This window comes from Acomys russatus, chromosome 5, assembly GCF_903995435.1.
Source record: "Acomys russatus chromosome 5, mAcoRus1.1, whole genome shotgun sequence".
Lineage (NCBI taxonomy): Eukaryota > Metazoa > Chordata > Mammalia > Rodentia > Muridae > Acomys > Acomys russatus.
In genome coordinates, this window is record NC_067141.1 from 37,830,952 (window position 1) to 37,855,679 (window position 24,728).

At 39.8% G+C, this 24,728-nt stretch overlaps 1 protein-coding gene across 2 annotated transcripts in view; it reads right to left on the minus strand.

Moving 5' to 3' along the window:
* Pcsk5 (proprotein convertase subtilisin/kexin type 5) overlaps positions 1 to 24,728 on the minus strand; it is a 426,655-nt gene that overhangs the window by 253,764 nt on the left and 148,163 nt on the right. For both annotated transcript variants that reach the window (XM_051146218.1, XM_051146217.1), the window contains exon 6: positions 4,063 to 4,151. In XM_051146218.1, the coding sequence (XP_051002175.1) occupies positions 4,063 to 4,151 (89 nt within the window). The remainder of the gene's footprint in view (positions 1 to 4,062; positions 4,152 to 24,728) is intronic.

Sequence of the window (24,728 nt, forward strand, 5' to 3'; positions counted from 1 at the left end):
CTGCTGAGTCACCATATGGTGCTGGGAATCAAACCAGAGTCCCCGAGAAGAGCACCCAGTGCTCTTGTCCAGTGAGGTTCTTCTCTAGCCTGGGCTCCTTATTTTAAAATTGTGCCTTCACAGGATGAATTTACTTTGAAGTAGAGCTTTGCTTTCCCAGCAGGATCTCAAGTTTTGTAAATGGTTATCAAGACATGGATTTAAATGTAAAATCCCAATGTAGGCTATCTTAGAGACTATGAGGCCTGTGTTGACAACCGTCAGGGAAACAAAACAAAACTAACAAAACAAAATAACTTTGGGAGGAACAGTATCTCTGCATTAAAAAATAAATTTAACTTTACAAAATTTTTAAGTTAAGAAAAATAGAATTACTGAATAAGAGTATATATATGTGTATATATATATATGTATATATATATATATATATATATATATATATATATATATATATATATAATAACAACTATTAAAATTCTAGCTCATTTTCTTCATCTAAAGACCACATTTTTGGTTAGTTTAAAGCAATTTAATTAATATGACAGGTATGAAATAAAGGTTATTATGTTCTTTAATATTTTTATGAAAAAACATGAAGAAAAGACCCAGGATATTCTAGCACCAAACAGCATTATTTCCACTGAGCATTTCTAAAGATGGCGTATTTTATTGCTATGCCCGTGTTCATCCTCATTGGCTCCTTGATTAGGCCAATAAGACAGACTTCCGAGTGCACTTGCAAAGGCTCTCCTGCTAAAGCTGGCCCAGCAATTAGAGCGGAAAGAGTAACTAGCTTGTGTCTGAGTGGTGCCTGACAACAGATCGGGGCTTGCGTGCATAATTAGAAGGAGTATGCCATCCTAAGTGCACAAGCAAACACAAAGCTTGTGTTGCTGGTGAAACTGAGACTGGGTTGTCAGACTCTAGCTTTTGCAGCCTTCTGGGCAGGGCTCACACGGTGACTCTTCAGGGATCTTCCTGGCTTTAGTCTGAGACTAGAATATAATTCATCTTCTCTTTTCTGAGCCTTTCAGGCTATTGGACTAAGCAGCTATTGGGGGTTCTGGGTCATAGCCAGTAGTCAACATGGGACTATCCAGCCATCAATTATGTAAGATGATTTGATAATCCTCCTTTTCCTCTTAGTACACCAGCCCACAAAACTTAATTGTGCATCTATATGTATATGGATACATGTGCATTTTCTATTGGGTCTTTTCTTCTGTAGGACTCTTGCTCATAAGTCACCTGTCTATAGTTTTATTTTTTAATATTTTTAATTAACACATACAGTTGCATATAATTCTGGATTATTATAGAATATTTTTACTTTTGGATCTTTTTATCATTTTGTGTTGTGGTGTTGGTTTGTGTATATATGAATGCAGGCATGTATGCATGTGTACGTTCATGTGTGTGTGTGTGTGTACGTTCATGTGTGTGTGTGTGTGTGTGTGTGTGTGTGTGTTTGTAGGCCTGAGGTAAATGGCATCCTCAGTTACTTCCTACCTTAATTTTTGAGGCGGAGCCTCTCAGTGAACCTACAGATTACAGATTTGGCTGGGCTGCCTAGACAAGAAGCCCCAAGGAGCCTCATGTCTCTACTTTTCCCAGGACTAGGATTACACTCACACATGCCCACGCTTGGTTTTCTACATATGTGTTGAAGATACAAAATCAGGTCCTCAAGTGTGGGGCAATGAGCACTTTGCTGAGAGAGCTACCTCTCCAGCTCCCACTCTGAGGTTTCTCAGAGCAGATGTACATCATCAAGTTATGTAGAGGTGAAGTCTGGGGACAAAACACTTTAAAAATGATGGGATGGAAAATGTCTTCTGCAAGGTCATGGGCTCTGTTCTGTGGAAGCAGGTAGCCTAGGACGATGTTCAGCATGTACAGAGTCCTGGACAGCCACTGATTGCTTCCCGTCACAATGAATGAGTAAAGCTGGTCTACACTCTTTTGGAGCAAAGGCAGGCGTATGACGTCATCTTGATACTTTGTATTCAGAAGCATCCTCCAGTAGAGTGGGGTCTAAATTAAACATCAGAGTTGCCCCCAAATAACCAACTAGAGTGTCCAGGTGAGAATGTGAAAGCGTCAGTATAAGGCCTGAACTTGGGTTTTTCTGTCACACAGTTTATGTGCCTGCGAAATCATTCCTGTTATGACTTCTTCTTTTTTTTTTGGCTGAAAATACTTAGGGAATTTCCTATTTGGTCAAGATTATAGGTTACTTCTTCTTTTCTAATTCTAAATGCCCTCAATCTGAGGAATCAAGTTCCAGTTCAGAATGTTCTTATTTAGCATGTTTTTTTTTTTTTTTTTGAGTCATCGCCATACATTCATCTTCTAAATAAAGTCCAGGTAAGCTTGGTCTGCAGCTATGAGAGAGTTCAGAGTTCATTCACTTCTTCCCTCCTGGTCAGAATGCTGGGTGTGGAATGGAATGTCATCACTGGAATAGAGAAAAGAGGATGTAATCCCCTGGGAGTGGTGATTGTTGTGGTACCCAGGCAGCCTTGGTTCTGCCTCTCCTGGGTGAGCAGGGGGCTCCAGCATTCTTGTCACACGGCAGGAAAAGCCTCTGTCTATATCAGAGTAGATGCCCTGAGTGCAGCTATGGGACAATAAATTGTCAAACCGACAAATTAAGGGGGAAAATAAAGAAAATAAATTGTTCAGACATTCTGACATTGCTGGCAGTCAGGGGAATCTCAGGAACATGCTAGAAGCACAGCTAAATAAGGTTCCTCTGTATATAGCTTTGTTTTGATGACATCAGTTTCCCACCATCAATTGGGGTCCAAAAATATGGCATGGGAGAATCTAGAAATAAACAATTCATGCTTTTGGTAACATTTCTTGCAATATTTTGTTATATCTGTTCCATTTTATTGGTTTGTTGTTAGCTTCCTGTTACGCTCAATCTGGAAGATGGATGACCACAGGCATTTATGTAAGACAAAACAAGGCAATACAGAGAGACCTGTGAACTGTCTGCTTGAAGCAGTCATCGGGAGCCTTGGATGAGGGGCGACTGTTACACTCTAAATGTTTCATACTATTATCATGCAGGAATGCCACTCTTTAGTTTTAGAGGAACTATTTGGTAGCAAATAGGGCATTGAAACAAGGTATTCACACAGCTGCCAAAGTCTGCAGTATCTTATGACATCCTTTAGCTTACCTAGGGAAGCACCTTCAGGCCTAATGAAGAAGGTGCCAGGGCTCATTATGCTGTCTGCCCATTTGTGTGGCAGTGGCAGTAATCTTTATCGTAACAATGATTACAAGGGGGAAGTTGGAGTCTACTTTTTCAATACTTTGATTCATACTGTGTTGGCTAGATCTTTATAATAAACATATGTGTCTGAGTATGATTATATGTGAGCATATATACATATATACACAAAAGCATGTGTATACATGTGCATCTATCCATCTGTCATATCTCTATCATCTATCTAGCTATCTAGATATCTATTTATCTATCTATCATCTACCTATCTATCTTCTACACACACACACACACACACACACAATCTGGACTTATGGGAAGAGTATCACTGCATTATGGAATTATAAGAGGAGATTTTTACCATTTAGCATTTTAGTTACAATTAAAAGGCACATTCAAAAGCTTAGGCACCATATACTGAAGCATAAAAGGATTTTCTGCTCTGAGGATGTTTTAAAATGCCTCTTTCATAGAGATAGTGTGGTTTGATATTTTTCTTGCTAGTTCTTTATGATCCAGGTACCAATTCCAAGTTAGTAAAGGCATCAACAGAACACATTTCTGTGGTCAGTACTGGGTAACTCCCCACCCCCAAGTCTGTTTAGAAAAAAAACCAACTGTATTGTTGACACATTGAGGGTCTTATAGCAAGTGTCTACTGGTGTACTGAATATCATCTTTAACATGGTTACTGTGCTGCAGCAGCAGTTGCGCCCTGTTATGCACAGAGATGCCCACTGCTAGTTTGAAATGGAGTCTGAAAGGCAGTTAGCCAAGTGCTTCCTGGCTCCTGTGTATATATCCCTGGAAGTGTCCCATACCTCCAATCTTGGCGTTGAAAGCGATTCCAACGGTGCAGTGAGAGTTGTTTGCAGCGGCTGCCACTTCTCCAGCACAGCGGGTCCCATGCCTGCAGCAGAACAGACACAGTTTCTAAAGTAAGATGCTTGGTTCTCACCAGCTCTATGCGTCACTGCCAAAGTGGTGAAGAAAGTATCCAGCTGTAGGTGGTTCAGGAACTTCTTACCCAAGTAGCACCAAGCTTGTCTGTGGCAAATTATTTAGCACTTTATCATGTGACTTGGGTTATATTCTGATGATATTTAATGTTGATATCTAAATTCACTCAGTTTCCAACAAAAATGTATTATCTACAGTGTAGTATGCTACTTAATTGCAAAAATATTACATAAAGTAAGTATTTCTTATTTTCTGTTATTTGTTTGTTTGTTTTTTGTTTATTGAGACAGAGTTCCTCTGTGTAGCCTTGTAGACCAGGCTAGCTGTAAGATGTCTGTGTGTGTGAATGCATGCATGTGTGAGGTGTCTGGTGTCCATTTCTGTCTTCATTTTAGAGATGAGAACACCCAGAGGGATTTGAGATGTAAGGATGTCTGTGGAAAGTGTAGAAAGTGCCCCCAAGTTACTAGCTCTCAACCTTTGAAATTCTATTCCACTGTTTCTTATTTTATATTATACCTGTTATGGCCCACTTCCCATGAGATAGAATTAATGTCTTTCTGACTATAAACAAGCAAGCTACTGGTATACAGGTTTGTTTGCTAAAAGAGATATTCTTTACTGCTCCTTTCACTCAGTAATGCCATGAATATATTTCTATACAAATATTAATCTGGATATGTTAGTGGCTACTAATACACTAAATTATCCTTTATATTGTTGATTAAATAATGTGATTATGAACTTATTTGGCTATATAAACACACATATACATGTACAAATTCTTTTAATGTATTCTTTATTCCCAGAATGTTACCCAGTTTTTTACTAATATGAACAAAGATATGAACAATTTCGAGCATATATATCATTTACCAATTGAAGACAATTATAAGAAGTAGACTTGCTGGACCAAAGAGTACAGTGGATAGAAATTGATAACACTATGTGAAAACAATATAACTACACTACATGAACATGCCCAATTAATATTGGGACAGGGTTGTGGAGATGACGCAGTTAATAAAATGCTTGCTATGCAACCATGAAGACTTGAGCTCAGATCCCTAGCACCTATATGGAAATGTCAGTAACACTAACATGTGTTTGTAAGGCATGTCTCTAGAGTGTGCTAGCCAGCCTTTCTAGAGAAATCCACACATTCTGTATCCAACAAGAGACTGTCTCAAAAAATAAGGTAAAAAGATATCAAAGAAGATACTCAACAGCTACTGAGCCTACACACACACCCCACCCCACCCCTCCCCACCCCTCCCCCACAGGTCAGTATATCTACAGTGTATTCATGTGATGCATGTGCCAGAGAGAAAAAAAAAGAGGAAGGAGGAGAGAGAGAGAGAGAGAGAGAGAGAGAGAGAGAGAGAGAGAGAGAGAGAGAGAGAGACAGAGACAGAGACAGAGACAGACAGAGAGAGACAGAGAGAGACAGAGAGACAGAGACAGAGAGACAGAGAGAGACAGAGACAGAGACAGAGATAGAGGGAGCGAGGCATGGGGAACATCTTTGGAAGTACTTATTCATTACCTATAATTGTTTTATGAACAGCTTTTCTGAAGCCTTGGTCCAAATTTCTCACTGCCTTTCCTGTCATATCTTTTGTAAAAATGTCTTCAAGTTTGAGAACTGTTGTTTTCACTGAAGAAAATTTCAGGCTGTCACACCCAGCATTTAATTTTGATAGACTGATAATTATCCTTCCCTGCTAATACACTTTTGTGTGCTTGGTGTGTGTGTGCGTGCCATGATGCATGTGCACAGGTCAGAGACAATTGTGGCATTGTGCCCCCCTATTTACCTTTATGTAGGTTCTCAGGATCGAACTCAGGACTACAGTTTTGTGCATGAAGTCTATTTACTTTCTGAGCCAACTCATTGCCCTGGTCATACCACTTTAATTATTTTTCTTTCTTTCTTTTTCTTTTTTAGTACCTGGATCTTTTTACTTACTTAATTAACTAATTCAGATTACATCTCAATTGTTACCCCATCCCTTGTATCCTGCTGTTCCTCCTTCCTTCCTGCTTTCATCCTATTCCCCTCCCCTATGTCTGTGATTGAGGGGGACCTTCTCCTCCACTATATGGTCATAGGCTATCAAGTCTCATCTTGGTAGCCTGCTTATTCTTTCTCTGAGTGCCACCAGGCCTTCCCACCACGGGGAAGTGGTCAAATATGGGGCACCAGAGTTCATGTCAGAGTCAGTCCCTGCTCTCCACTCAACTGTGGAGAATATCCTGTCCGTTGGCTAGATCTGAGAAGGGGTTCGATGTTTCCTGAAGTATTGTTCTTGGTTGGTGCAGTAGTTTGAGCTGAACTCCTGGGCCCAGATGCACCCATCATGATGTTCTTCTCGTAGGTTTCTAGGACTCTCTGTATCCTTCTATTTCCCCATTCTCCCATACTTCTCTCACCTAGAGTTCCAATAGGATGTCCTCACAACTATCCCAATCTCTTGGTAAGTGAAGGCTTTCATGTGACATGCCTCTTGGGCTAGTGTGCAATTATAAGTGAGTACATACCATTTGAGTCTATCTGCTTCTGGATTAACTCACTCAGTATGATCATTTCTAGTTCCACTTTAATTATTAAAAGAACAATTATTTCTTCTGTGAATCTCCCTTGAGGCCAGCCATTGCTAAGTCTCAGTGCTCTTTAGGTTCTTGTTGAATATTACCTCATGACATTATTTTTATTCAAATTTCTAAGGCTCTTGTGAGCTCATTGTTCAAAATTCTGTTGTATTGATCATTAACTAATTCTGAGTGTTGCATGACTACAAATGAGTACAATCCAGCCTTCTTAAAGCCTCTAGCACATGGACTACATATAATTTTTATATTTAAAGTGTATATGTGTAGTTTTAAAAAACACATTTAACACTTAATTACCTCACAATGTAAGGGTATAATTTCTTAACAAACTGAATTTTGAAATACTTAAACAATGACTGTGTCCACAGTCAGTGTTAGCAAATGCTCAGAAGCTGGTGTACTCTATACATTCTCCAATTGTTCCTGTATGCCCATTGTGTCACACCTACTTAATATTCTGGGCTTATTAATGTTTGGTGCAGCTCAATCTATTTTGTTAAATTTAGTGCAGAACCATTACCCTTCTTAGTGAAATCTATATTTTAGGGATACGTTATAATCCTCAATAGCTCCCATAATAAAAAAAATCTGACTATATTTAAATCACTTCCTACTTTATTTTATGCTAATACTAGTTACAGCTCTTAACATGAATGTTTCTTTTTCCTAAAGCTAAGATATTTTTCACTAGCCTGGCATGGTGGCACTTGCCTTTAATCCAAGAACTAGAGAGGTAGAGGGAGGTTGAGCTCTGTGAGTTTGAGGCCAGCCTAGTGTGCACAGTAGATGACACAGTAAGCCTGAGAAAAGCCAGAGCTGCATAGTGAGAACCTTCCTTGAGCAAAACAGAACAAAGACATATTTCACTAGAGGGGAAGCCCGTTTAGGGTAACTGCTTATTGATACATCCCTGTCCAGTGTTGTTACTTTCAGTCAGAACATTCTCTTACCAGCTGGTCATCCTAGGAAGTCAGTCACAGAAACTGCACAACAGGACATGTGAAGTCATCTATACTATTTTCTTCTTTTCACAAACAACGCACACTTTAAGACTGTCTTTCCTCGGGGTTGCCCATGTCTCATTCCCATGTCTAAGCCACACACGACCGGAGTTATTGGTTTTGTTTTCTTAACCCTAGAAATTACCATTGCTGTCACGACTCCAAACAATGCTTGTTTAGTTACAAACACACTTTCTGTTTTACTTCCCTTTGCAGTTTCTGCTTCCTTCTGGAATCTTTGATGTCCAGCTCAAAGTCTTTGGTTTCCTTCAGAAGAATGACTTGCTCATGGCAGAAATTACATCCATTCAATAATTCTTGACTTCCTCCTACCACCTTACAGATGCCAGTCCACTGCCTGCCACCACCTTACAGATGCCAGTCCACTGCCTGCCACCACCTTACAGATGCCAGTCCACTGCCTGCCACCACCTTACAGATGCCAGTCCACTGCCTCCCACCGGCTACTGTTTCTGGCAGAGGATTACTCATCTAGACAATCTGGTTTGGGGCGTTTTGTATCTTTTTCTTAGAAATATCTTAGAATGAAATTCCGTAGAATTCTTATACTGGCAATATTTAATTCTGCAGAGTGCCTAGCTATTTTCTCCAAAAGCTGTCTTTTTATCATTCTTTTCCCTTTCCCCTTTTAGGGTCAAATGAATTGTCAGTTTATATATATATATTTTTTTATTACTTTAGTGGATAACCTCTGAGACCTCGAAACTCTCTCTTAATATATTACATTCTGTATAACTCTGTCGGCTCTGTATTCCACCTATCTTATCTTCAGCCATGGTGAATTTTCTATTTCATCCATTCAAGGTGGATTCACTTCAATTTCTACTTCACTTTTTTTGAAACAAAGTTTCTCTCCGTGTGTAGCTTTGGCTGTCCTGGACTCACTTTGTAGACCAGGCTGGCCTCGAACTCACAGCGATCTACCTGCCTCTGCCCCCTGAGCGCTGGGATTAAAGGCATGCGCCACCACCATCCAGCTCTACTTCACTTTTTAAAGTTTCTTTAACATTTACAAAATCTGTTTAGTTGATTCTGGTAATCTTTTACTGCAATTTGATATTCATTTCTTTACACATATAAATTAAACACAAGAATTGTAAAATACAAAAATCTAATTAAATTGTCATTTTTTGGGGTAGCGTTGCTTGCACTTTTGTCTTTGTGCATTCTCTGATGCTCCTGTGGAAAGTTCATTCTTCCAAGGAACGTTTTTAATTTGATTCTGCAGATGCTTGGTGGTGAGCCAACACAAGTAGTAAAAATTACAGGTGTGATTCAAAGTGTTGTTAGCATTCTTAAAAGCTATACACCCATTTGTTTTCTTGTGCTATTTGTTACCTAATTTGAGGAAGTCCAACATAACTTCTGTCAGCTCATTGCCTATATTGTTCTTTCTCCATTAAGGTGGTGAAGATAATACCTTATGGTTCCATTTTATCTAAGAGTTATTTTTCTTGCCCTACTCAATTATACTCTCTTTGTCTTCCATTTCTGGGTTTTCTGAACTACATCTCCTATCTGGGCTAGAGCTGGTGCTCACCAGAGACAAGCATGCACCAGGTGAGTCTTACATACTTGTATCTTCTCAGAGAAGTGCTCATGGCATCCCACTAGCCTAGTTTACCTCAAAGAGTTCTTAAGTATTACCCTGGGAATTTTGGAAGTACTATAGTAGGAGAGATAATGTTGAATGTCTGTTTTCCCACACCAGTTAAAATGGAAGAAACAGCTCTGTTCTGCATTCCTCAAATATAACAAAGGTTGGCATCAATTGCAGCCATCTTTAATGTACAGAGAGCACTCTTGATTGACTATTTCCTCACAGTGAAATTTTCTTGCAAAGATTTCTTTTTATTGTTCTTCATAGGTATATATAAATAATTTTCAGGTGAAGTTATCTGAGGTGAATCCCCTTTTTCCTGCTTACACACACTTAAAATATCCATTAGGTAATAAGCCACAGTATAATGTTCCCGACAGTGCAAATGATTAGTTAAACTACATTTAAAGAGCCCCTTAGCTTTGGATGACAATGATGGCTTCCCCCCAAAATACCAGTGATATTTTTACTTTTACATCTTAGTTAGACTCAGTATTTTGACATGGATTTACAACAATCATAGAAGAATAATTATCGTCATGACTGGTTTGAAGTTCAAGTGTGTGAGGAAGTCTCTGATGAACAGGGGTCAGCAACATTGGAAATGTCATGTCAGTTAAACACCAAAGTCAGAGACTCAAGCTGGTTTTTCAGCTGTAATTTTGTTCAAAAACCAGGATATGTGCATTAGTGTTTTAGCATAATGAAAATAACTGTCATCTAGAAAATATACTCCAAATTATACTATAGCATAAAGAACACCTAAATAAGAACTTTAAGGCATAAGCAGTGAGGAATCCTTAAAAATCAGATGCTATTACACTCCTGTGCACATTCATGGTTCTACCACACTCTATTGTGAAACTCCTGAAAAATAAGCCAGATACACATATTATAATGGACCTGTATACTAATAACTTGACTTAAAAGAAACCAGATGCCAAAATAAATAAATAAATAAATAAATTGGGTATGGGCACACAATCATTTAAAGGTATTTCTCAGTGGGTCAGTTATCTAACTCTGGGGCATTTTCTTCTTCTTTCTGTCTTTCTTTTTCTTTCTTTCTTTCTTTCTTTTTTTGTTTTGTTTTGTTTTTTGAGACAGGGTTTCTCTATGTTATCTTAGCCATCCTGGAGTTTGTAGACCAGGCTGGCCTCGAACTCACAGTGATCTGTCTGCCTCTGCCTCCCGAGTGCTAGGATTAAAGGTGTGCACTACCACTCCCGACTTCTGGGGCATTTTCATGATCCTGGTAAGTATGAAACATTTTGTTACATAATTTCCCCTGAATGGCGAATTTAAGCTCAAAACAATCTTGACATAAAAACCATGTTATTCTTGGGTCTACTTCTCTTTATTACCAAGTTTTATCATCTACTCTACCCAGTTCCTTACAAAGATCCAATGTAATTAAAGGGCTCAAGACATTTCTACTGAGCTGTTGGAAAGTCACATGAGAGCACCTGCTAATTAATGTCTCTATATTGTGAACACATGAAATGAGGTGAGGTGGATGTGCAGCGTAACTTACAGAGTGTGCTGTGTAAGCTGGGACTGTCCTCCCCTTCCTTCCCTTCCTCCCTGTCCGCTCAGCACACTCCTGAGTGAACATCACTCCTTCCATGGGAGTTAGTCAGGTTAGAAATCCTAATTTACATGACTTTTCACAGACCTTAATGTAAGATTGTGAGCGAGCTCAGCAATGAGCCAGAAATGAGGATGTATGTGGATGCACCTGCCATCACATCTCATGGAAGAGAAAGTTACATGTGTAGGAATCCACAAAGCCAAGTGGCTAAACCACTGCTGTCTGCTTCCTTTCCCTCCAATCATCCACAGACCCTGCTAAGCTCCACCAATGCTCTTCCTGTTTGATATCTGCCATATCCATTTTTTTCTTGCAGGTGTTCATTTTGTATAAATCATAGAGAAAATCATATATTTCAAAAGCCTTCTTAGAGGGAGAAGAGACAGCAAGTTATAGGGAAATGTCCTCCACCACACAGTTCTAAGACTATGGTCTCAACTTTTGTGGTCACATGTGATAATACTATATTTATATTGTACTCATTTTTAATCTCACAGTGAAGTTGCAGGGATTTCTCTTATTTTCCAAATGGAAATTATTATCTTGGCAGATGGTAAGTGGTAGGCATGAAACATGGGAGGACCAGAGTAGCTCAGAGTGTCCTGGGTGTATAACTACAGCTTTTCAGTATCCCAGCCACTCCCCTCCCAAAGCCATCCCATTCCTCAGATTCTGAATGGAGACCAAGACTTTTCACTTGTTTGCCCACCATCCTACTCTCTCACTGAGCTAATGCTCTGGATAACAGATAACAAGAGTATTTGATTGCATTGGAAAAAAAATAACCAACCTCATTATCATAAAACACAGGCCTAGACTTAAGCCATTTTCCCCTCTACCCTCTATCCACCATAACCTACACAAGTAATGTATTCACTGTTAACAGAAACAATATAAAAACTTATATTAGCCCACATCGAAAGAATAAAGAAGTTGTTTTGTTTATCAGAAAACCTAATTCTTAGGGCTGGAGAGATGGCTCAGTGGTTAAGAGCACCACCTGCTCTTCCAAAGGTCCTGAGTTCAATTCCCAGCAACCACATGGTAGCTCATAACCATCTGTAATGTGATATGGCGCCCTCTTCTGGCTTGCAGGAGTACATGCAAGCAGAGCACTGTATACATAATAATAAATAAATAAATCTTAAAAAAAAAAAAAAAAAGAAAACCTAATTCTTTGCTGTGCTTCTGCTATTTTCTCAGACAGGTTTCATGGATTGATTAAGTATAACAAAAATGCCACACTGGCACACATGGATGTGTGTATGCAATACTGACCAGGACAGCGGGCCTCCTCCGTAGCTAGCTTTCCTTCTCAGTAACCACCAGTCTACACACTAATGGACTGATCAGGACAATGGAACAGGCTCTGGCTTGGCTGCTGCTTAGTATTTGAGATCTGCATCTGTTATGGGTTTTTCGTTCCCTTCTTGGCTTTCAGTGATCAGTTTTCTATGTGCTACTTAACTTGGTTTCTGTGAAGTAAATGGTTGGTGCTTGTCTGCATCTCCTTGTGACTCTTTGATGTTGTTCCTTTCCCTCTGAGGCCAACAGGAGTCTGAAGCCCTGTTCTCCAATCTCTCCTAACCTCTTACAAGAGAGTTCTCTTTTAGTGTTCTTAAACAGTCACCTACTCGTTTTTATTCCCTGTAACTAGAGCTTTAGAAACAACTTAATGTCATTTGCTCCCATAAACTGAGGACTGAGGGGTTGTCTCATGAGCCTTTTGACAATGAATAGACAGGAATTACTCATTCCTGCAGACTCAATTTTAGGTCTGTTCCCTGTGAGCTAAGAATGAAGTGGTTTCTTTAAGAAGTTCACTAATGTAGATCAGAAGGGCCAGCTTTTCCTTGGAAGGTCTGGCAGAATGCTCAGTTTTATCCTCTGGATATTTGTCTGTGGGACGGAAATAAACATTGTCTCCAAGCCAAGGAAACAGAAGAGGAAAACCTCCTTCTTCTCCTCAAACCTCTTCCCGGTTCTACACTTCCATTTTTCTTGTTTCGTTTTGTTTTTGTTCCTTCAAACAGTCTTGCTCTACAGCCCAGGAAAAGCCAAAACCCAGAAAGGAACTTAAGCTAGAGTTGAGCCAATCTTCTTGCCTCAGCCTCCTGAGTGCTAAAATCGCAAGTATACAGCGCCTCAATCCTGAATAAGGGTCCAACACCTTACTCAAGTAAGCTGCTCAGGATTCTGGTTTGTCAATTGCCAATGCACCGCCCAACAGATACATTATTGAACAATATTATTCCCTCCCTTACTCTTTCATTTTCTCCTGTCTTCTTTTGTAATGTTTAACTCTTGTCTTAAAAGCTTGGAAGCTGCAAAACGGAATAATCAGAGGTTCACAATGTTCATGTAGGCGAGTCTCAATGGGTGATTAACAGAACTCACATTTGCCTCTGGGAAGTTGTGACTGAGCTTTCTAGCTTTTTTTTTTTTTTTTTTTTTGGCTGATATCTGATAAAAGTGACATACTAACTAGAACAACACTATTCAAAAAGGAAACTGAGTATTGGTGTGGTAATATAAAGCTATAATTGCAGCATATGAGCGGCTGAGACTTAGAAACACGAGTTCATGGCCAGCCTAGGCTTATAGCAAGAGCTCATCTCAAAAAACAAAACATGGTTTCTGGCTTACTGTGTGTGATCTGCGAGATCTGTGGCCAGGACAGGATGAGAAGTCACAGTTTTGAGCTTCTGAGACTAGACTCAGGAAATGGAATGTCCCATTCCGTGCATGGCCCTGGAAGCTACAAATTCATAGATTATTTTTCCCTAAGCAAAGTGATTGTCACACTTAAGTATCACTTGGCAGGCAGTGGTGGTATATCAGTAGAGAAGAAAATAACACTGAGAGTGCTGCTGCTGCTCTGTGTCTGTGTGTGTGTGTGCGTGCGTGCTGTGGGGGACTGGTAAACTGGGAGTTAGAAGGTAGGGGTGACTGGGTGCCTGAAGGCATAAGCAGGAAGACCCCAGTTTGGATCCCCAGTCGCTTGTAATCCCAGTGCTAGGATAGTAGAAACAGAAAAATCCCTGAGGCTTGCTGACCAGCCTAGCTGAACCACTGAGGCCGAGGTTCAGTGTGGAATTCTGCCTCAAAAAGTAAGGTGGATAAGTGATTTCTGGCCTCCACAGGCACGTGTGTGCACACGCAAACATATTTCAAAAAAGAAAGAAAGAAATGCACTGGATACTACCATCCTGCCACGCTCTTTGTCCATTCTAAGAAAACAGAAAAATTTCCCCTGGAGCCTAAGAAGCTCCATGTGTCTGACTAATTGAACCTAAGGTCAGTGGCATGGTGCTGCTAGACTTATGCAAATCATCATCAAGTGCTGAGGTGCTTGCTAATCAAGGTTTAGGAGCAAAGCCTCTAAGAATTTCTGCTCCAGTTGCTCTGGCTTGAGGTTGCTGCCGGTGAAAACACTCGGTATGCAGGATGAACAGCTTCCCCTCCTGCCATCTAGGCTGATTTTCCTATAATTTCACATTATCATAATTAGAAGAAAATTTCATAATTAGGACTCAGTAATGCATGAAGTATGAGGTGCACACTGAATGAGTATTGCCAGGAGTCTGGAAGAAAGGCCCCTAAAGGTAGGGAACAAAACAGCAGCCTGCATCAAATTGTGATTTCCATTCTTTTGTGGTCCTTTTCTATATATTTCCCCCTTTTGTCTTCCTCAAATGTTCACAGAAAGTCACATTACATAAGTACATTTTAAGTAACAGAACAATGCACTAGGGTGCTAGGCTGTACTCAAAATGAGCAATATTTCACCTGTTCCTTTACACTGTAAGCAGTTTATGGCTACTGCAGTAATGGCTTTACTGAAACAAATGGAACTACTCCCCTGACTTCAGTCTAATCAATTTTTCTGAATCATCCCTTTGGTAGAGAGAATCAAACAAGTACTGAGGGTGTGCTTGTCACTAAGGATTCAAAGGTGAGAACAACACATGCTGTATGATGTGGGGTAAATAAATATTCTTGGTCAAGAAATCTTAAAAAATAATGTATTTGCCTGTATTTACTTAACGATATATTTAATAGATCTACTTTTATTAGCTTTTGCTACAATATTTAGATAAGTATGTCATCTAACACTTAGTATAAAATGGGCTAAAATACCTTTGTTCAAAATCTGTTAACAGCTGGCAAAGAGGGGTAGTATGCATTATAAATAAATGTCTTATTTCACTTGGCGAGAAAATGCTTGCTCATCATAGGCAAATAGTTCAGCTATTGAGGACACAGGTCTTACTTTCCAAGGAATAAGCAAAGAAAATCTGCAGCTATGGTATATTCCTATTTAGCCAAAACACAGGCAACATTGGCACTGAGGTCTGGTCTCAGCGCTCTCTTAGTGTTGTCAAACTCCTTCTGCAAGACACCTCAGGTCTGAGGAGTACCAGGGTCACCGAACAACCTGGATTCAAGTTAAAGTATAGCTAGAACAAACAGACAGATGGACAGAAAGACAAGCAAACAAACAAAATCCCAAATGCCTCTTATTCACTCAACTCTCATGTAGTCCCTTAAGCGACACCATCCTTGATTTTTTGAGCACAGCTTTGGTTTCTTTGGCAACGTTCATGTCATCTTCACACATACTAGAAGGTTTTTAACGCTACAGAAGAACTAACCCAATGAGTAGGAGAAACCTCCTTTAAAAATCATAATTCCTAATCATCAATTTGACAAACAGAGTACGTGTCATATAAAACTAGCATATGGAATAAGCCTGTATTATGATGGCATTTGCATGAGTGCAAGGACATGAATTGGAAAACACTGCCGGTAATGAGCTTGACTTTATGTGGCAACACGAAGCTTTGGCACTTGTTTCTCTTTCTTTTTTCCTTCTGAAAATATGAAAATCATTCTCAGCTAGATGATTCTCAGCCCACTTGAAGTAAAGTCTTTATTTTCTAGGCATGGTGGAAGTAAAATCAATCTTCTTTGGGCTCTAAACCACACGTTTCTACATTTTTAAAAAATCTCTTTTATTGATACTGAAGAGTTTTACAGAATTTAATCACTTCAGTAAGTGCCACTCATATCCACTGAAGTACCCATGTCTGTGGCTGGAGAGAGCACAGTCATGAGGGCTGGAGTTCAGATCCCTACACCACTGCACCGGTCGGGTGGCGACAGTGCACATCTATACACAGCTGTGCTTAGTGAAAGCTGGATAATCTTGTGTTGGCTTCCAGCCTCATAGAGAACACTTGAGGCCAAGGTAGAGACTCTGCCTCAAAAAAATAGGTAAAGCATTTTTATTCTGATCTCTGTAAACTTGCATAAGTGTGTACATTGCCTTCCCCCAAACTTGCACATACATTATATATTCACATACAAATATATGTGCGGGGGGGGGGGAGGGGAGGGAAAGAGAGAGAGAGAGAGAGAGAGAGAGAGAGAGAGAGAGAGAGAGAGAGAGAAGTGAGGAATACAATATACAGTATAGACACATAAATCAAAGTAGTAGAAATGCTTTAAATATTATTTATCAGATTGTTTCTTATACTTGCTCATATTTGATTTTATTTGATTTCCACAATGACCTTGTACAATCTGTATTTTATTTCCAAATTATAGGTAAGGAAACATATTTCTATGGGTTAAGGGTATACCCCCCAATATAATACAATTAACTTGTATTGAAAGATGTTGAATTTATATCTCCAAATCAAGTCCTAACCATTTCACAACAATCAAACACCAAGGGATCAAGGTGGAATATGCATGTGTCCCAGGTTGTCCACACTTGTCAGGGTCAGAACAAAGTGATGAGGATTGGAGGTCTTTCCTGAGACAAGTACTCTCAGGCTGTTCCCTGAACCTATTTGGGCTGCCACCCTCAGGTTCACTGGGGTACCACAATTCCTGGGCTTTCTAAATAAGAAGACTCTATTCAAGAACAATGTTACTAGGCTTAGTGGGAGAGTCTGACCTTAGCACGTGTGAAAGGCTGCATTCAATTCCCTTATCAGGGGTGAAAATTAAAGATCAACCACAGAGAAGAATGTTCACTTGAGAAGTCAGTGTAGACTCCAGCATCCCTTCCCTCTCCAGTGTGTAAGTTTACATCTTCCTGAACATACAAACAACATAAGGCAGAGCAAGCCAATCAGATTGCAAATTGCCTAATGAACTTTCACAAGACATGGCATTCCACACACGAGTGACAACAGCACCTGGCAACACACACCAAGCTATGTTCAAAGGAGACTCAGGAGAGGTTGGAAGAAACAAGAGAGGGGAGTCAGCAAAGATGGTATCATGATCGTGACCTTGAGAAGGCCTTGTCAAAGAAACAATTCCAAATGGTCCTCAGAAAGCCAATAAAGAGTTTCACAAACTGAGTGCGCTTATGACCCTATTAAAATTCACATTTAATGATATTTCAGAAAAACTAGAAGCATGCTTCATTTCTGACTGATGTAAAAGTGACAATGACTGCACGCTGTTAGGTAATATACTACCTGCAGTTTCATATTCTCACTTTTATTGTTCAAATAAAGTGCTGCTTACTCATCTATGCAAGATTCTGGCCTCAGCTTCAGTGGATTCCTTTCTTTAGATCAGCCAATGACTGGGTCAGAGGCCATTTTGGTTAGATTGGGCATTGAGTATATCATACAACTGAAAAAAAAATGTTGATTTGGCTCCCGCCCAAGGTGCATCAACTACCGATCATAGCAAAACTCCAATGAGACTAAGCAGTGATTTGAATCAGCCACTAGTTATACCAACCACAGAACGGATTCAAGCACGGAGTGGATCAAATGCTAACTGACACAGGTTTCTGGTTGGATCCTCCACTGACTAGACCAAAGAAGCTTATTACAGTAGGCAGTAAATGGATCAGCTGACACTCTGATATCCAGAGGTGAGATCCATGACTGGCCACATCACTGTGGACAATACTGGACAATGATTAGCTCCACCACTCTGACTAGACATGCTGCTGATCACGGTAGACACATCATTGCTGCAGTGGCTCTCCAAAGCGGGCAGGCTGAGGCTTAAGATCAGCAGCTTGTTGTCATCTCTTGAAGAGGTGAGGACAGTCACGTCAAATTACACTCATGATGAGAATTGGCTTGCTCCTCTGACCTATGTAAATACTCTATGCAGTCTCTAGCTACATCCTAAATGCTTCTCTTTTATAGTCACTAAAAAGCACAAGCTGTCTGCACCAAAACAGTTCTCAGAGTAACAGTTCTCATAAACATGATGTGACAATGGACAATACCCATAAACGACATGCCAGGCATCTTTAAGATGTCTCCAAAGTACTCGTGCCGTTCACTCAGTCTAGCAATGATGATCCTGTTTGTCACATGGATTGCATGGCTAGGTGTGAGACCACACTTAAAAGACACAGAGGAAATCAATGGTTGAAAGTAATTATGTTTAGTTTTATTCATTAAAGGAAGACATGGATATTCTGAGAAACTCCTTTATATCCTTCATGAGATGAGTGTTCATAGACCTGCGCTGGGTATATTTAGGGACTAGACTTGTATTACTTTTCAATCTAGTATGTAAACAAGTTTAAAGGAAAATTTATACATAAAGTTAATAAAGTTTTATTATAGTATTCATATTGAATCAATTGTTAATGAGTCATAAAGGAAGACAAAAATCTAATTGCTTTGATGCTTAAGCATCTTATGTTAAAGTGTTTTACTTCTAGTATTCCATATTCTTGTTTTTATGGATGAGTTCTAGAAATTATAGTGGCTATGAACAACGATCTCAGAAATGGAAAATCCTGATGAGAAATTAACCAAAACTCTACCAAAAGCAAGGAGTTTTTCCAGTCCTCCAACTTCTCTTTAATGAGAATTTTCCCCCCTCAGGTCATGAATCATGGAGGTCATTAAATTGTTTCCTTTCAACATTTTGATTATTCTCCTTTCCACTGCCCATCCCAGGCACAGCAGGTGGGGAACCAGGAGGCCCGCCACAGGCCAGGTAAGCTATGGTGTGAGGATGGAAAAGTGTTAAGATTGGCCACTCAGGAGAGACATTGCTAGATTCTGTATATGTCTGATAGTCATCAGTCAATAGTTCAAACAATCATAAAATGGTATCGTTTTCAAAGAGAAAGAGAGAGCGGGGTGAAATGACTTGGCAAGCATTTTCTTTTCCTCTCCCTCTACCACTTTAAAATGGAAGAATTCTGGATCCTTGCTGTTAACCAAATGGCATTTACAGCTCTCAGTTGGCACTGGGCAGCCGAGAATCTAAAACAAGAGATGCTTATTCCATTTCCATTTCCATGGAAACCGGTCACCAACTGGTGAAAACAAGGTAGTTCAAATTCTTGAATACGGATGTTGAAGTAATCAGTTTTAAAATTTCCTCTTGCTTCAGGATGGACAGTGGGGACCACTCTCACTAGTGCAGAGCTGGCTCACCAAGAGCTCCCTTCTGTCTCATGGCCACAGTTCGTCTCAGCTACAGTACAGAGTGTGCTGCTGTTGAGCATTCTTGGAAGAACAAATTGCTACAAGCCCAATAACTACGTTTTAAAATAAAACATGGATGTTTCAAATGCAAGAACCCCTTTCAAAATTTATGATCACATTCTCTCCTGTACCCTCTTAGCAAAGCATGATGGGAGAGGTGCACTGATTCCAGAGAAGACTTATGCTTACCCTATTTGGGGAGGAAGTTCATAAAGAACACTTAAAAAACTCTATTCTAAGATTAGAGAGGGCATTGAATCAAGCAGCTATTATAAAATGGAGATAATGGCCATTGCTCTTAGGTGTATCCAGACCTTCAAAGAGACTCACAAGGCCCCTTCCTCTCACAGTAGAAACAAAGAATTAAAATAATTGGAACTCAACCCATGTCAACCATGACTTGTTTAAAAAAATCTTTCAAATCAGGTAGAAATAATTCTCTCATCATATTGACAACTAAAAATGATTGACTTACATTTTCCTGGTGCTAACCCTTTAAGTTACTCCAATACCAGGGATATAGGTCTCTGGTACTCTGAACATTCAGAATACACCATCTAGAAATATCACAGTAAACTGCAAACAGCTGTCTCCTCTGTATTTTATAGATATGAGGCAGGTAGGTGACAAGGACTTGCTTAAAGTTAACTGAAACCCTTGAGTTTCTCTGTATCAGATTTTAAAATATATACATTATATGTTATGTGCACTGTCTACTTGTGCATATGGAGGCCCATAGAGGGTTGCTGATCCCTTGGAACTGGAGTTGCAAGTGCTTGTTAGTCACCTGGTGCAGATGGCAGGAATCAAACTTGGGCCTCCAGAAGAGCAGCAAATGCCCCGAGCTGCTGATCCATCTCTCCAGGTACTCCAGATCAGATTTTCTGGATTACATTTGTCCTGTTCAGACACACTTCCTTGTTTCTAGCCTATAGCCTCAATTCTGAAATGTGACCATATCTCTTTCCCACCTCACCAAGACTAATTTCTTTCTAATAGTAAGAGACATGTAGAAATGTTGGAGCCTTAGTACCATCATTTTTTAGTATATGGAAGTCATTATAATTATTATTTCTAGTTTTTAAACATTTTATTTATTTTTTCTTTTTCCTTCATAATTATTTTTTAAATTCTTTTTTATTTTATTAATTATTCACTTAACATCCCATGCATAGCTCCTCCCTCTCTCCTCTAGGTCCCACAGTTCCTTCCTGTATCCCCTAGTCCCCTCCCTTTCTCCTCAAAGAAAGGAAGCCCCTCTTGCCAGTATATCAAGTTGCATCAGGACTGAGCACATCCTTTTCCTTTGTGGCCTGGTGAGGTAGCCCCACCAAAGGAAAGTGATCAAAAAGCAAGATGTGCAGAGACAAAAATAAAGCAGAGATTGAAGAAATGTCCAACCAATGCCTGACCCAACCTGAGACCCATCCTATGGGAGACAGCCAATCCCTGACACTATTAACTATACTCTGCTATGCTTGCAGACATAGCATAGCTATCTTCTGAATGCCTCCACCCAGCAGCTGATGGAAATAGATGCAGAGACCCACAGCCAAACATTGGGTGAAACTCAGGGATTCTTGTGGAAGGGGGGGTATAGAAAGTCTCAGGGGGACAGGCGCTCCACAAGAAGACCATCAGAACCAACTAACCAGGGCCTAGGGGGCCTGTGTAGACTGAAGCTCTAACCAAGGACCATGCATGGACTGGACCTAGGCCTCCTACACAGATGAAACCAACGGACAGCTTGGTCCATATATGGATTCCCTAATAAGGGGAATGGGGGCTGACTCTGTTGCCTGCTTTTCTATTAATTTTTAAACTATTAAACTGTTAAAGTAAGAGCTACACATAAAGCTGACATTGTCTGCCCCTGATTTTGACTAAGAATGGTGCTTCAAGTCAGTCAAAATAGTCAATAAATAAAAATAAAACAGTAAGATAATTAATGCATTTCCTTACAGTTTTACTAACCAGAAATTATAATGGTTCAACTTTTTCATCCTAAAATAATGGAAACATTTTAAAGAGCTTATGTCCCCAATTTGCTTTCTTTACTTGAAGCAAGGCAAGTACATAATACCTGAAACCAAACTCCCTGTAAATCAAAGCTTAATTAATTCCTAATTTCATTTCAGCAAGCTAGGAATAGGAACCAATCAATACAAACAAACACAGCCCCAGGTAACTTCCAACATTTTCTTTCTATGCACTTTGTAGTCTTGGTTTTCAGAGTTCAAATGAGAGGCTCTTCCTATCTGAAATAAGGAGAATTTATTATTTTATTTTATAATATTTTCTTATTTGAGCATTTTGTACCTGAGTTAATCATAATTCCCCCATCTTTTCATAGAGTCCCGCTTCCCTTTGTCTCCTTATTCTCACCCAGCAGCTCAGGTGTGCTGCCCAAATATTCTTGGGTGTGTGGCCTTCCACTTCAATGTGGTTGATTTATCAACTTAGAGAAAACTAACCCTTGTTCTCCAGCAATTAAGAATTTCCAACAGCTTCTCATCTGGGGTGGAACTATGTGCCCAGATGCCCTGTTCATGCTGGAGTTTGATTTGGCCTGGCCTTGTGGGACCTGGGCATCTTTTTTTTTTTCAAAATAATTTTTTTATTAATTTATTCTTGTTACATTTCAATGGTTATCCCATCCCTTGTATCCTCCCATTCCTCTTTCCCTCCCATTTTCCCCTTATTCCCCTCCACTATGACTGTGACTAAGGGGGACTTCCTCCCCCTTTATATGCTCATAGGGTATCAAGTCTCTTCTTGGTAGCCTGCTGTCCTTCCTCTCAGTGCCACCAGGTCGCCCCCTCCAGGGGACATGATCAAATATGAGGCACCAGAGTACGTGTGAAAGTCATATCCCACTCTCCACTCAACTGTGGAGAATGTCCTGTCCATTGGCTAGATCTGGGTAGGGGTTTGAAGTTTACGGCCTGTATTGTCCTTGGCTGGTCATCTTTTATGCTCTCTAGTTTGCCTATTAGTAAGAGAAAAATTTGGGAAAGTAGAAGCGCTTAAAACCTCATGCCCTTCCATGTGACAAACATACACACGGTACAACCCCTGTAGCTGTTGCCACTATTCCTTCTGAGCAGACATTGCCAGCCATTGCCCCACATCCACATCACAGACATCACAAGATCGTCACCATGTGACCATGATAGCTTGATACTAAAAACTTGAGCAAAATGGAGAAAGTTGGCTATCAGCGGCTGGGCAGCTTCTAGACGCTAGCTGGGGAAATCCTTGCAATGCATAAGTCCTTAATATTCATGGAAGGCCATTTTCTGCTAGTAAATTTTATTAATTTATAATTATTTATTTAAGATAAACACAAACCAAACTACCAAAGGGGGGCAGTTAAGGCATTTTGATACAATACTCAAAATAAGAAATAATACTAAACTAATGACTATGTAAAACTTAGTTCTGTTATAAGTTGTAGATTTTTATCATCAAATGTAAAAATCTTACATTCCATTGCCCTTCTTTTTCCTTTTATTTTGTCAATAAATGAATAATGAGTGGGCAGTGATCCCTGCTCTTTCACAAGGATCCAGTGGCACTCAACTGAATCCCTTAAGTAAATTAAGTCCGTAGTAGTGTCCCCACATACTAAGCTAATAGCACACTCAGAAATATGCAAGCGCAGTAAAACAAAAATAACCATATATCAAGTGACTCTTATTTTCCTATCTATAGTATGAAAGAAAAACACTCCATTTCAATGGCTAGGGCAAGGGCTACCCTAGTTAAAACCATGATGGAATCTAGAAGGGAGTAAGTGGTGAGACCAAAAGGACACTGACCATGTTCTATAGACCTAAAGAACTTGGACTTCATTAGGAAGAATCCATTTGGATGTTAAGTGCTCCTAAAGGCTGTGTGTTAACGGATGGCCCATGGACCTTTGGTGCTATTGAAAGGTGCTAGAAACTTTAGAAGATAGGGACCACTGGAAGGGAGTTAGGTGATTGGAGGTGTACTACTGAAAGAGATACTGGACTCTCATTCTTTCTGCTTTCTGTCCATCATGAAGTGAGCAGACCTCTCCCATCACAAGACTGTGCCACTAAGTACTGCCTTGTCTCAGGCCCAACACAACGGCCCAGCAATCATGGATTGAAACCTTAGCGCCATCAGCCATCAGTCCAAACAGGTCTTTCAGCCACCTAATCTGTTTACGTCTGGTATTTGTCACAGTGATACAGAGCTGACAGACACTATGAAGACAGGGAAAATATGCTCAGACACGAGTTCAAGATAAAGGTGACTCTCCAAGAAAAGAAAGAAACTTCTAGCTCTTTGTCTTAAAGAAAAAAAGATACAAAAAGGAAACCCAACTGTCCAAGCAAGACCACATATTCGTCAGGAAGCGTGGGAGGACTCACTGATCTCAAGGTACCATCAGTCACTACAGACCTGAGCTCAGTACCAATTACTTGCGTCCACCAATAATTTTTCAAGATGGGGTCAGATGCTAACAACTGCATAGTCTCTCCATTTACAATGCAGTACAATTTTTCTTCACCACATTTCTCGGGCTCCTAATGCTGAGTTTACAATTTGATTTTTTTTCTTTTTTGTATAAGGAAAGCTTTAACTTTAAGGACAATTCTAAGAGGAATTTCACGATGGAATAAAGGTTTTAAAATAGATCCTAAAGTGGAGGGTTGATTTTTTTTTTTGTTTGTTTGTTTCTAACACTTGGGCTGAGGAAGAGGGAGCCACACCTACCCCATCTAACCTTCAATAATCGGAGGCCTATGAAGACCTGGCGGTGTGCGTCCACGAAAGCATGTTGGGAAAGCCAATACTTCAACTCACATTCCACCCGATGACATTTTACTGGACCAAATTAGCGGAATATTAGGTTAGTTTCATCTTTAAAATAAAGTAAAGCAGCTATATGGGCTTAGGTTTACAAAACATTCTTTTCAGAAGGAAACAGAATTAAGTTCTCATAACTAAACTATAACTGTTCTCATGAGTTAAAAATTGCCTATTCTTTATAAGCACTACATTTATTTTCATAAATGAATTACAGTTATCCCATGAGTTACTTTTACTTATGGACACTATGTTTAGAAACTGCAGCTAGTACCCACCCAGAGTTAGGATGTCTCATGAACAGAAAGAATATGACAAGAATAATTTGTCATAAATGATGTGAATTTACTTTCAATTTTACTTTTCT